The following is a 14,974-nucleotide window of genomic DNA, read 5'->3' as shown; positions in this document are numbered from 1 at the left end:
TACTGACACACTCCTGGGACCCCTGTGAGTAGTGACACACTCCTGGGACCCCTGTGAGTACTGACACACTCCCCGGATCCCTGTGAGTACTGACACACTCCCCGGACCCCTGTGAGTACTGACACACTCCTGGGACCCCTGTGAGTACTGACACACTCACCGGACCCCTGTGAGTACTGACACACTCCTGGGACCCCTGTGAGTACTGACACACTCCTGGGACCACTGTGAGTACTGACACACTCCCGGGACCCCTGTGAGTACTGACACACTCCCCGGACCCCTGTGAGTACTGACACACTGCCCGGACCCCTGTGAGTACTGACACACTCCTGGGACCCCTGTGAGTAATGACACACTCCTCGGACCCCTGTGAGTACTGACACACTCCCCGGACCCCTGTGAGTACTGACACACTCCTGGGACCCCTGTCAGTACTGACACACACCTGTGACCCCTGTGAGTACTGACACACTCCTGGGACCCCTGTGAGTACTGACACACTCCTGGGACCCCTGTGAGTACTGACACACTCCCCGGACCCCTGTGAATACCGACACACTCCTGGGACCCCTGTGAGTACTGACACACTCCTGGGACCCCTGTGAGTACTGACACACTCCTGAGACCCCTGTGAATACTAACACATTCCTGGGACCCTTGTGAGTACTGACACACTCCCCGGACCCCTGTGAGTACTGACACTCTCCTGGGACCCCTGTGAGTACTGACACACTCCTGGGACCCCTGTGAGTACTGACACACTCCCCGGACCCCTGTGAGTACTGACACACTCCTGGGACCCCTGTGAGTACTGACACAATCCTGGGACCCCTGCGAGTACTGACACACTCCCCGGACCCCTGCGAGTACTGACACACTCCCCGGACCCCTGTGAGTTCTGACACACTCCCCGGACCCCTGTGAGTACTGACACACTCCCCGGACCCCTGTGAGTACTGACACACTCCTGGGACCCCTGTGAGTACTGACACATCCCGGGACCCCTGTGAGTACTGACACACTCCTGGGACCCCTGTGAGTACTGACACACTCCTGGGACCCCTGTGAGTACTGACACACTCCTCGGACCCCTTTGAGTACTGACACACTCCTGGGACCCCTGTGAGTTCTGACACACTCCCCGGACCCCTGTGAGTACTGACACACTCCCCGGACCCCTGTGAGTACTGACACACTCCTCGGACCCCTGTGAGTACTGACACACTCCTGGGACCCCTGTGAGTACTGACACACTCCCCGGACCCCTGTGAGTACTGACACACTCCTGGGACCCCTGTGAGTACAGACACACTCCCCGGACCCATGTGATTACAGACACACTCCCCGGACCCCTGTGAGTTCTGATACACTCCCCGGACCCCTGTGAGTACTGACACTCTCCTGGGACCCCTGTGAGTACTGACACACTCCTGGGACCCCTGTGAGTACTGACACACTCCTCGGACCCCTGTGAGTACTGACACACTCCTGGGACCCCTGTGAGTACTGACACACTCCCGGGACTCTGTGAGTACTGACACACTCCTCGGACCCCTGTGAGTACTGACACACTCCCCGGACCCCTGTGAGTACTGACACACTCCTCGGACCCCTGTGAGTACTGACACACTCCTCGGACCCCTGTGAGTACTGACACACTCCTGGGACCCCTGTGAGTACTGACACACTCCCCGGAAACCTGTGAGTACTGACACACTCCTGGGACCCCTGTGAGTACTGACACACTCCTGGGACCCCTGTGAGTACTGACACACTCCTGGGACCCCTGTGAGTACTGACACACTCCCCGGACCCCTGTGAGTACTGACACACTCCTGGGACCCCTGTGAGTACTGACACACTGCCCGGACCCCTGTGAGTACTGACACACTCCTGGGGCCCCTGTGAGTACTGACACACTCCTGGGACCCCTGTGAGTTCTGACACACTCCCCGGACCCCTGTGAGTACTGACACACTCCCGTGACTCCAGTGAGTACTGACACACTCCTGGGACCCCTGTGAGTTCTGACACACTCCTCGGACCCCTGTGAGTCCTGACACACTGCTGGGACTCCTGTGAGTACTGACACACTCCCGTGACTCCTGTGAGTACTGACACACTCCCGGGACTCGTGTGAGTACTGACACACTCCCGGGACTCCTGTGAGTACTGACACACTCCCCGGACCCCTGTGAGTACTGACACACACCTGGGACCCCTGTGAGTACTGACATACTCCTCGGACCCCTGTGAGTACTGACACACTCCTGGGACCCCTGTGAGTACTGACACACTCCTGGGACCCCTGTCAGTACTGACACACACCTGTGACCCCTGTGAGTACTGACACACTCCTGGGACCCCTGTGAGTACTGACACACTCCTGGGACTCCTGTGAGTACTGACACACTCCTGGGACCCCTGTGAGTACTGACACACTCCCCGGACCCCTGTGAGTACTGACACTCCCCTGGGACCCCTGTGAGTACTGACACACTCCCCGGACCCCTGTGAGTACTGACACACTCCCCGGACCCCTGTGAGTACTGACACACTCCCCGGACCCCTGTGAGTACTGACACACTCCCCGGACCCCTGTGAGTACTGACACACTCCCCGGACCCCTGTGAGTACTGACACACTCCCCGGACCCCTGTGAGTACTGACACACTCCTGGGACCCCTGTGAGTAGTGACACACTCCTGGGACCCCTGTGAGTACTGACACACTCCCCGGATCCCTGTGAGTACTGACACACTCCCCGGACCCCTGTGAGTACTGACACACTCCTGGGACCCCTGTGAGTACTGACACACTCACCGGACCCCTGTGAGTACTGACACACTCCTGGGACCCCTGTGAGTACTGACACACTCCTGGGACCACTGTGAGTACTGACACACTCCCGGGACCCCTGTGAGTACTGACACACTCCCCGGACCCCTGTGAGTACTGACACACTGCCCGGACCCCTGTGAGTACTGACACACTCCTGGGACCCCTGTGAGTAATGACACACTCCTCGGACCCCTGTGAGTACTGACACACTCCCCGGACCCCTGTGAGTACTGACACACTCCTGGGACCCCTGTCAGTACTGACACACACCTGTGACCCCTGTGAGTACTGACACACTCCTGGGACCCCTGTGAGTACTGACACACTCCTGGGACCCCTGTGAGTACTGACACACTCCCCGGACCCCTGTGAATACCGACACACTCCTGGGACCCCTGTGAGTACTGACACACTCCTGGGACCCCTGTGAGTACTGACACACTCCTGAGACCCCTGTGAATACTAACACATTCCTGGGACCCTTGTGAGTACTGACACACTCCCCGGACCCCTGTGAGTACTGACACTCTCCTGGGACCCCTGTGAGTACTGACACACTCCTGGGACCCCTGTGAGTACTGACACACTCCCCGGACCCCTGTGAGTACTGACACACTCCTGGGACCCCTGTGAGTACTGACACAATCCTGGGACCCCTGCGAGTACTGACACACTCCCCGGACCCCTGCGAGTACTGACACACTCCCCGGACCCCTGTGAGTTCTGACACACTCCCCGGACCCCTGTGAGTACTGACACACTCCCCGGACCCCTGTGAGTACTGACACACTCCTGGGACCCCTGTGAGTACTGACACATCCCGGGACCCCTGTGAGTACTGACACACTCCTGGGACCCCTGTGAGTACTGACACACTCCTGGGACCCCTGTGAGTACTGACACACTCCTCGGACCCCTTTGAGTACTGACACACTCCTGGGACCCCTGTGAGTTCTGACACACTCCCCGGACCCCTGTGAGTACTGACACACTCCCCGGACCCCTGTGAGTACTGACACACTCCTCGGACCCCTGTGAGTACTGACACACTCCTGGGACCCCTGTGAGTACTGACACACTCCCCGGACCCCTGTGAGTACTGACACACTCCTGGGACCCCTGTGAGTACAGACACACTCCCCGGACCCATGTGATTACAGACACACTCCCCGGACCCCTGTGAGTTCTGATACACTCCCCGGACCCCTGTGAGTACTGACACTCTCCTGGGACCCCTGTGAGTACTGACACACTCCTGGGACCCCTGTGAGTACTGACACACTCCTCGGACCCCTGTGAGTACTGACACACTCCTGGGACCCCTGTGAGTACTGACACACTCCCGGGACTCTGTGAGTACTGACACACTCCTCGGACCCCTGTGAGTACTGACACACTCCCCGGACCCCTGTGAGTACTGACACACTCCTCGGACCCCTGTGAGTACTGACACACTCCTCGGACCCCTGTGAGTACTGACACACTCCTGGGACCCCTGTGAGTACTGACACACTCCCCGGAAACCTGTGAGTACTGACACACTCCTGGGACCCCTGTGAGTACTGACACACTCCTGGGACCCCTGTGAGTACTGACACACTCCTGGGACCCCTGTGAGTACTGACACACTCCCCGGACCCCTGTGAGTACTGACACACTCCTGGGACCCCTGTGAGTACTGACACACTGCCCGGACCCCTGTGAGTACTGACACACTCCTGGGGCCCCTGTGAGTACTGACACACTCCTGGGACCCCTGTGAGTTCTGACACACTCCCCGGACCCCTGTGAGTACTGACACACTCCCGTGACTCCAGTGAGTACTGACACACTCCTGGGACCCCTGTGAGTTCTGACACACTCCTCGGACCCCTGTGAGTCCTGACACACTGCTGGGACTCCTGTGAGTACTGACACACTCCCGTGACTCCTGTGAGTACTGACACACTCCCGGGACTCGTGTGAGTACTGACACACTCCCGGGACTCCTGTGAGTACTGACACACTCCCCGGACCCCTGTGAGTACTGACACACACCTGGGACCCCTGTGAGTACTGACATACTCCTCGGACCCCTGTGAGTACTGACACACTCCTGGGACCCCTGTGAGTACTGACACACTCCTGGGACCCCTGTCAGTACTGACACACACCTGTGACCCCTGTGAGTACTGACACACTCCTGGGACCCCTGTGAGTACTGACACACTCCTGGGACTCCTGTGAGTACTGACACACTCCTGGGACCCCTGTGAGTACTGACACACTCCCCGGACCCCTGTGAGTACTGACACTCCCCTGGGACCCCTGTGAGTACTGACACACTCCCCGGACCCCTGTGAGTACTGACACACTCCCCAGACCCCTGTGAGTACTGACACACTCCCCGGACCCCTGTGAGTACTGACACACTCCCCGGACCCCTGTGAGTACTGACACACTCCTGGGACTCCTGTGAGTACTGACACACTCCCGAGACTCTGTGAGTACTGACACACTCCCGGGAGTCTTGTGAGTACTGACACACTCCCGTGACTCCTGTGAGTACTGACACACTCCCGGGACTCCTGTGAGTACTGACACACTCCCGGGACTCCTGTGAGTACTGACACACACCCGTGACTCTGTGAGTACTGACACAATCCTGGGACACCTGTGAGTACTGACACACTCCCGGGACTCTTGTGAGTACTGACACACTCCCGGGACTCCTGTGAGTACTGACACACTCCCGGGACTCCTGTGAGTACTGACACACACCCGTGACTCTGTGAGTACTGACACACTCCCGGGACTCCTGTGAGTACTGACACACTCCCGGGACTCTTGTGAGGACTGACACACTCCCGGGACTCCTGTGAGTACTGACACACTCCCGGGACTCTTGTGAGTACTGACACACACCAGGGACTCCTGTGAGTACTGACACATACCCGTGACTCTGTGAGTACTGACACACTCCTGGGACCCCTGTGAGTACTGACACACTCCCGGGACTCCTGTGAGTACTGACACACAACCGTGAATCTGTGAGTACTGACACACTCCTGGGACTCCTGTGAATACTGACACACTCCCGGGACTCCTGTGAGTACTGACACACACCCGTGACTCTGTGAGTACTGACACACTCCTGGGACCGCTGTGAGTACTGACACACTCCTGGGACTCCTGTGAGTACTGACACACTCCCGGGACTCCTGTGAGTACTGACACACACCCGTGACTCTGTGAGTACTGACACACTCCTGGGACCCCTGTGAGTACTGACACACTCCTGGGACTCCTGTGAGTACTGACACACTCCCCAGACCCCTGTGAGTACTGACACACTCCTCGGACCCCTGTGAGTACTGACACACTCCTGGGACCCCTGTGAGTACTGACACACTCCTGGGACCCCTGTCAGTACTGACACACACCTGTGACCCCTGTGAGTACTGACACACTCCTGGGACCCCTGTGAGTACTGACACACTCCCCGGACCCCTGTGAGTACTGACACTCCCCTGGGACCCCTGTGAGTACTGACAGACTCCCCGGACCCCTGTGAGTACTGACACACTCCCCGGACCCCTGTGAGTACTGACACACTCCCCGGACCCCTGTGAGTACTGACACACTCCTGGGACCCCTGTGAGTAGTGACACACTCCTGGGACCCCTGTGAGTACTGACACACTCCCCGGACCCCTGTGAGTACTGACACACTCCCCGGACCCCTGTGAGTAGTGACACACTCCTGGGACCCCTGTGAGTACTGACACACTCCCCGGACCCCTGTGAGTACTGACACACTCCTGGGACCCCTGTGAGTACTGACACACTCCTGGGACCCCTGTGAGTACTGACACACTCCTGGGACCCCTGTGAGTACTGACACACTCCCCGGACCCCTGTGAGTACTGACACACTGCCCGGACCCCTGTGAGTACTGACACACTCCTGGGACCCCTGTGAGTACTGACACACTCCTCGGACCCCTGTGAGTACTGACACACTCCCCGGACCCCTGTGAGTACTGACACACTCCTGGGACCCCTGTCAGTACTGACACACACCTGTGACCCCTCTGAGTACTGACACACTCCTGGGACCCCTGTGAGTACTGACACACTCCTGGGACCCCTGTGAGTACTGACACACTCCCCGGACCCCTGTGAATACCGACACACTCCTGGGACCCCTGTGAGTACTGACACACTCCTGGGACCCCTGTGAGTACTGACACACTCCTGGGACCCCTGTGAGTTCTGACACACTCCTGGGACCCCTGTGAATACTAACACATTCCTGGGACCCTTGTGAGTACTGACACACTCCCCGGACCCCTGTGAGTACTGACACACTCCTGGGACCCCTGTGAGTACTGACACACTCCCCGGACCCCTGTGAATACCGACACACTCCTGGGACCCCTGTGAGTACTGACACACTCCTGGGACCCCTGTGAGTACTGACACACTCCTGGGACCCCTGTGAGTTCTGACACACTCCTGGGACCCCTGTGAATACTAACACATTCCTGGGACCCTTGTGAGTACTGACACACTCCCCGGACCCCTGTGAGTACTGACACACTCCTGGGACCCCTGTGAATACTAACACATTCCTGGGACCCTTGTGAGTACTGACACACTCCCCGGACCCCTGTGAGTACTGACACACTCCCCGGACCCCTGCAAGTACTGACACACTCCCCGGACCCCTGTGAGTTCTGACACACTCCTCGGACCCCTGTGAGTACTGACACACTCCCCGGACCCCTGTGAGTACTGACACACTCCCCGGACACCTGTGAGTACTGACACACTCCTGGGACCCCTGTGAGTACTGACACATCCCCTGACCCCTGTGAGTACTGACACACTCCTGGGACCCCTGTGAGTACTGACACACTCCTCGGACCCCTGTGAGTACTGACACACTCCTGGGACCCCTGTGAGTTCTGACACACTCCCCGGACCCCTGTGAGTACTGACACACTCCCCGGACCCCTGTGAGTACTGACACACTCCCCGGACCCCTGTGAGTACTGACACACTCCTGGGACCCCTGTGAGTACTGACACACTCCCCGGACCCCTGTGAGTACTGACACACTCCCCGGACCCCTGTGAGTACTGACACACTCCTCGGACCCCTGTGAGTACTGACACACTCCCCGGACCCCTGTGAGTACTGACACACTCCTGGGACCCCTGTGATTACAGACACACTCCCCGGACCCCTGTGAGTTCTGACACACTCCCCGGACCCCTGTGAGTACTGACAAACTCCCCGGACACCTGTGAGTACTGACACACTCCTGGGACCCCTGTGAGTACTGACACACTCCTGGGGCCCCTGTGAGTACTGACACATTCCCCGGACCCCTGTGAGTTCTGACACACTCCCCGGACCCCTGTGAGTACTGACACACTCCTGGGGCCCCTGTGAGTACTGACACACTCCTGGGAACCCTGTGAGTACTGACACACTCCCCGGACCCCTGTGAGTACTGACACACTCCCCGGACCCCTGTGAGTACTGACACACTCCTGGGACTCCTGTGAGTACTGACACACTCCCGGGACTCCTGTGAGTACTGACACACTCCCGGGACTCTGTGAGTACTGACACACTCCCGGGACTCCTGTGAGTACTGACACACTCCCGGGTCTCCTGTGAGTACTGACACACTCCCGGGACTCCTGTGAGTACTGACACACACCCGTGTCTCTGTGAGTACTGACACAATCCTGGGACACCTGTGAGTACTGACACACTCCCGGGACTCTTGTGAGTACTGACACACTCCCGGGACTCCTGTGAGTACTGACACACTCCCGGGACTCCTGTGAGTACTGACACACACCCGTGACTCTGTGAGTACTGACAAACTCCCGGGACTCCTGTGAGTACTGACACACTCCCGGGACTCTTGTGAGGACTGACACACTCCCGGGACTCCTGTGAGTACTGACACACTCCCGGGACTCTTGTGAGTACTGACACACACCAGGGACTCCTGTGAGTACTGACACATACCCGTGACTCTGTGAGTACTGACACACTCCCGGCACCCCTGTGAGTACTGACACACTCCCGGGACTCCTGTGAGTACTGACACACACCCGTGACTCTGTGAGTACTGACACACTCCTGGGACTCCTGTGAGTACTGACACACTCCCGGGACTCCTGTGAGTACTGACACACACCCGTGACTCTGTGAGTACTGACACACTCCTGGGACCGCTGTGAGTACTGACACACTCCTGGGACTCCTGTGAGTACTGACAAACTCCCGGGACTCCTGTGAGTACTGACACACACCCGTGACTCTGTGAGTACTGACACACTCCTGGGACCCCTGTGAGTACTGACACACTCCTGGGACTCCTGTGAGTACTGACACACTCCCCGGACCCCTGTGAGTACTGACACACTCCTCGGACCCCTGTGAGTACTGACACACTCCTGGGACCCCTGTGAGTACTGAGACACTCCTGGGACCCCTGTCAGTACTGACACACACCTGTGACCCCTGTGAGTACTGACACACTCCTGGGACCCCTGTGAGTAATGACACACTCCCCGGACCCCTGTGAGTACTGACACTCCCCTGGGACCCCTGTGAGTAATGACAGACTCCCCGGACCCCTGTGAGTACTGACACACTCCCCGGACCCCTGTGAGTACTGACACACTCCCCGGACCCCTGTGAGTACTGACACACTCCTGGGACCCCTGTGAGTAGTGACACACTCCTGGGACCCCTGTGAGTACTGACACACTCCCCGGACCCCTGTGAGTACTGACACACTCCCCGGACCCCTGTGAGTACTGACACACTCCTGGGACCCCTGTGAGTACTGACACACTCCCCGGACCCCTGTGAGTACTGACACACTCCTGGGACCCCTGTGAGTACTGACACACTCCCCGGACCCCTGTGAGTACTGACACACTCCCCGGACCCCTGTGAGTTCTGACACACTCCCCGGACCCCTGTGAGTACTGACACACTCCCCGGACCCCTGTGAGTACTGACACACTCCCCGGACCCCTGTGAGTACTGACACACTCCTGGGACCCCTGTGAGTACTGACACACTCCTGGGACCCCTGTGAGTACTGACACACTCCTGGGACCCCTGTGAGTACTGACACACTCCTGGGACCCCTGTGAGTACTGACACACTCCTGGGACCCCTGTGAGTACTGACACACTCCCCGGACCCCTGTGAGTACTGACACACTCCCCGGACCCCTGTGATTACAGACACACTCCCCTGGGACCCCTGTGAGTACTGACACACTCCTCGGACCCCTGTGAGTACTGACACACTCCTGGGACCCCTGTGAGTTCTGACACACTCCCCGGACCCCTGTGAGTACTGACACACTCCCCGGACCCCTGTGAGTACTGACACACTCCTCGGACCCCTGTGAGTACTGACACACTCCCCGGACCCCTGTGAGTACTGACACACTCCTGGGACCCCTGTGAGTACTGACACACTCCTGGGACCCCTGTGATTACAGACACACTCCCCGGACCCCTGTGAGTACTGACACACTCCCCGGACACCTGTGAGTACTGACACACTCCCGGACTCCTGTGAGTGCAGACACACTCCTGGGACCCCTGTGAGTACTGACACACTCCTGGGGCCCCTGTGAGTACTGACACACTCCCCGGACCCCTGTGAGTACTGACACACTCCTGGGGCCCCTGTGAGTACTGACACACTCCTGGGACCCCTGTGAGTACTGACACACTCCCCGGACCCCTGTGAGTACTGACACACTCCCCGGATCCCTGTGAGTACTGACACACTCCTGGGACTCCTGTGAGTACTGACACACTCCCGGGACTCCTGTGAGTACTGACACACTCCCGGGACTCTGTGAGTACTGACACACTCCCGGGAGTCTTGTGAGTACTGACACACTCCCGTGACTCCTGTGAGTACTGACAAACTCCCGGGACTCCTGTGAGTACTGACACACTCCCGGGACTCCTGTGAGTACTGACACACTCCCGGGACTCCTGTGAGTACTGACACACTCCTGGGACACCTGTGAGTACTGACACACACCCGTGACTCTGTGAGTACTGACACAATCCTGGGACACCTGTGAGTACTGACACACTCCCGGGACTCTTGTGAGTACTGACACACTCCCGGGACTCCTGTGAGTACTGACACACTCCCCGGACCCCTGTGAGTACTGACACACTCCCCGGACCCCTGTGAGTACTGACACACTCCCCGGACCCCTGTGAGTACTGACACACTCCTGGGACCCCTGTGAGTACTGACACACTCCTGGGACCCCTGTGAGTACTGACACACTCCTGGGACCCCTGTGAGTACTGACACACTCCTGGGACCCCTGTGAGTACTGACACACTCCTGGGACCCCTGTGAGTACTGACACACTCCCCGGACCCCTGTGAGTACTGACACACTCCCCGGACCCCTGTGATTACAGACACACTCCCCTGGGACCCCTGTGAGTACTGACACACTCCTCGGACCCCTGTGAGTACTGACACACTCCTGGGACCCCTGTGAGTTCTGACACACTCCCCGGACCCCTGTGAGTACTGACACACTCCCCGGACCCCTGTGAGTACTGACACACTCCTCGGACCCCTGTGAGTACTGACACACTCCCCGGACCCCTGTGAGTACTGACACACTCCTGGGACCCCTGTGAGTACTGACACACTCCTGGGACCCCTGTGATTACAGACACACTCCCCGGACCCCTGTGAGTACTGACACACTCCCCGGACACCTGTGAGTACTGACACACTCCCGGACTCCTGTGAGTGCAGACACACTCCTGGGACCCCTGTGAGTACTGACACACTCCTGGGGCCCCTGTGAGTACTGACACACTCCCCGGACCCCTGTGAGTACTGACACACTCCTGGGGCCCCTGTGAGTACTGACACACTCCTGGGACCCCTGTGAGTACTGACACACTCCCCGGACCCCTGTGAGTACTGACACACTCCCCGGATCCCTGTGAGTACTGACACACTCCTGGGACTCCTGTGAGTACTGACACACTCCCGGGACTCCTGTGAGTACTGACACACTCCCGGGACTCTGTGAGTACTGACACACTCCCGGGAGTCTTGTGAGTACTGACACACTCCCGTGACTCCTGTGAGTACTGACACACTCCCGGGACTCCTGTGAGTACTGACACACTCCCGGGACTCCTGTGAGTACTGACACACTCCCGGGACTCCTGTGAGTACTGACACACTCCTGGGACACCTGTGAGTACTGACACACACCCGTGACTCTGTGAGTACTGACACAATCCTGGGACACCTGTGAGTACTGACACACTCCCGGGACTCTTGTGAGTACTGACACACTCCCGGGACTCCTGTGAGTACTGACACACTCCCGGGACTCCTGTGAGTACTGACACACACCCGTGACTCTGTGAGTACTGACACACTCCCGGGACTCCTGTGAGTACTGACACACTCCCGGGACTCTTGTGAGGACTGACACACTCCCGGGACTCCTGTGAGTACTGACACACTCCCGGGACTCTTGTGAGTACTGACACACACCAGGGACTCCTGTGAGTACTGACACATACCCGTGACTCTGTGAGTACTGACACACTCCTGGGACCCCTGTGAGTACTGACACACTCCCCGGACCCCTGTGAGTACTGACACACTCCCCGGACCCCTGTGAGTACTGACACACTCCTGGGACCCCTGTGAGTACTGACACACTCCCCGGACCCCTGTGAGTACTGACCCACTCCTGGGACCCCTGTGAGTACTGACACACTCCTGGGACCCCTGTGAGTACTGACACACTCCTGGGACCCCTGTGAGTACTGACACACTCCCCGGACCCCTGTGAGTACTGACACACTGCCCGGACCCCTGTGAGTACTGACACACTCCTGGGACCCCTGTGAGTACTGACACACTCCTGGGACCCCTGTGAGTACTGACACACTCCTGGGACCCCTGTGAGTACTGACACACTGCCCGGACCCCTGTGAGTACTGACACACTCCTGGGACCCCTGTGAGTACTGACACACTCCTCGGACCCCTGTGAGTACTGACACACTCCCCGGACCCCTGTGAGTACTGACACACTCCTGGGACCCCTGTCAGTACTGACACACACCTGTGACCCCTGTGAGTACTGACACACTCCTGGGACCCCTGTGAGTACTGACACACTCCTGGGACCCCTGTGAGTACTGACACACTCCCCGGACCCCTGTGAATACCGACACACTCCTGGGACCCCTGTGAGTACTGACACACTCCTGGGACCCCTGTGAGTACTGACACACTCCTGGGACCCCTGTGAGTACTGACACACTCCTGGGACCCCTGTGAGTACTGACACACTCCCCGGACCCCTGTGAGTTCTGACACACTCCTCGGACCCCTGTGAGTACTGACACACTCCCGTGACTCCAGTGAGTACTGACACACTCCTGGGACCCCTGTGAGTTCTGACACACTCCCCGGACCCCTGTGAGTACTGACACTCCCCGGACCCCTGTGAGTACTGACACACTCCCGTGACTCCAGTGAGTACTGACACACTCCTGGGACCCCTGTGAGTTCTGAAACACTCCCCGGACCCCTGTGAGTACTGACACACTCCCCGGACCCCTGTGCGTTCTGACACACTCCCTGGACCCCTGTGAGTACTGACACACTCCCCGGACCCTGCATGTACTGTTTCTCTTACTGTATACTTACTGCAGCCTTGCACTGTATTCCTCCATCCATTTAAGAGCAGTCCCTTTGCTGCACAAGCACGAGCATAAGACCCAAGAGCTTCGCACAGAAATGCCTGAGTCCTTTCATAGGTACACACCTCAAATTGGCATTTCTGAAATCGGATATAAACAGCAAAATTTAAAATCGAGCAATTCCTTGAAAACCTAATTCCAGATAATTCTGCACCGCTTTTGGTGACCCATTTACTGAAAGAAACTTTTGAAAGAAACGAACCGTGTTGGAATAGTCCGTGTGTTACCACAATCCGAGACTGAATCCACACCGGAGGATCTGGAAGATTTCAGACTGGCATGACTGAACGAGCCAGGTCCCGACTGAGCTGGGAATTTCCGATGAGTTGGGATTTTGGGGTCAGTTTGATGCCTGCCTGATCTGATGTACATGGGCTGGCCGGTGTTTGGTGGTGATTTTAGGAGTGGGAGGGGCCCACAATGCAAATGCTCGAAGAGTAAAGTGTTTGAGCATCAGCCCATATGCGAATGAGTCGTCTGATTCAGAGGCTGAAGAAACAGCCCCGAGGAGCTACTCGTTCGAATCTTTCTGTGTTCTGTTTCGATCAACCTCCCTGCACCACTCACAACCAAGTGGCTCAATGTGTGAGCGGGCAGGCAGGCAGGCTGCAATGTGCTGCCAGGCCATTATCAATGCCACTCTGTTACAGGCCATCAGAGGCTGGCTCAATCTACTGCTGGTGGGGAAGTGTCTGCCCTCCCCGGTCTGGGATCAGGAACACAGTGAGTGAGGACCATGTTCCAGTTCAACACAACGCTGCACGACCACACCAACAGGCTGATCTCTGCTCTCCTATCACATGCTTTATTCACATTTTGCTTTCAAGGTCAAGTTGCCATTTCTTCACTTGCCGAGAGAACTTTTCAAACAGTGCAGAAAGTCACGTGCAGTTATTCAAATTAGGCCAAGAAAGACAACCAGAGACAACCCGGAATTTCCTTGGAGATGCGGCATAGGAGACGGAGCAGCTCCAAGGCAATCCCCGGCCAATCATTACACACTAAGGAAAGCGCCAAGCTGAATTAAGCGGTGGGAGTAATGAAATCACACTTAAAAGACATCTGAACAAAGGATTCCCTCGGAACGGGATCAATTCTTCATTTACAAGTTGATAGACATGTCTCTGAGGTAGGGAGAGGTGAACAAAGTGGGAGATAGGATCTGGAGCGAGAGCTGGATGATGTGAGCTGCATGGACTGAAGGTCACAGATTTATGTCCTTGTTTTGAACATTATTGGCTGCAGCAGATACCATGGCAATGGGTAAAATTATCCTTGAAATCCAAGTGCACCATAAATCCAAAACCTCACTGAAATATC

At 57.7% G+C, this 14,974-nt stretch overlaps 1 protein-coding gene across 1 annotated transcript in view; it reads right to left on the bottom strand.

Moving 5' to 3' along the window:
* The window catches only part of LOC137309946 (mucin-6-like), a 316,057-nt gene that overhangs the window by 268,625 nt on the left and 32,458 nt on the right, over positions 1–14,974 (bottom strand). Inside the window, exon 9 of the mRNA XM_067977944.1 lies at positions 13,602–13,734. Within this exon, the coding sequence (XP_067834045.1) occupies positions 13,602–13,734 (133 nt within the window). The remainder of the gene's footprint in view (positions 1–13,601; positions 13,735–14,974) is intronic.

This window comes from Heptranchias perlo, unplaced genomic scaffold (assembly GCF_035084215.1).
Source record: "Heptranchias perlo isolate sHepPer1 unplaced genomic scaffold, sHepPer1.hap1 HAP1_SCAFFOLD_193, whole genome shotgun sequence".
Classification (NCBI taxonomy): domain Eukaryota; kingdom Metazoa; phylum Chordata; class Chondrichthyes; order Hexanchiformes; family Hexanchidae; genus Heptranchias; species Heptranchias perlo.
This window is presented reverse-complemented; position numbering and strand designations above follow the sequence as displayed.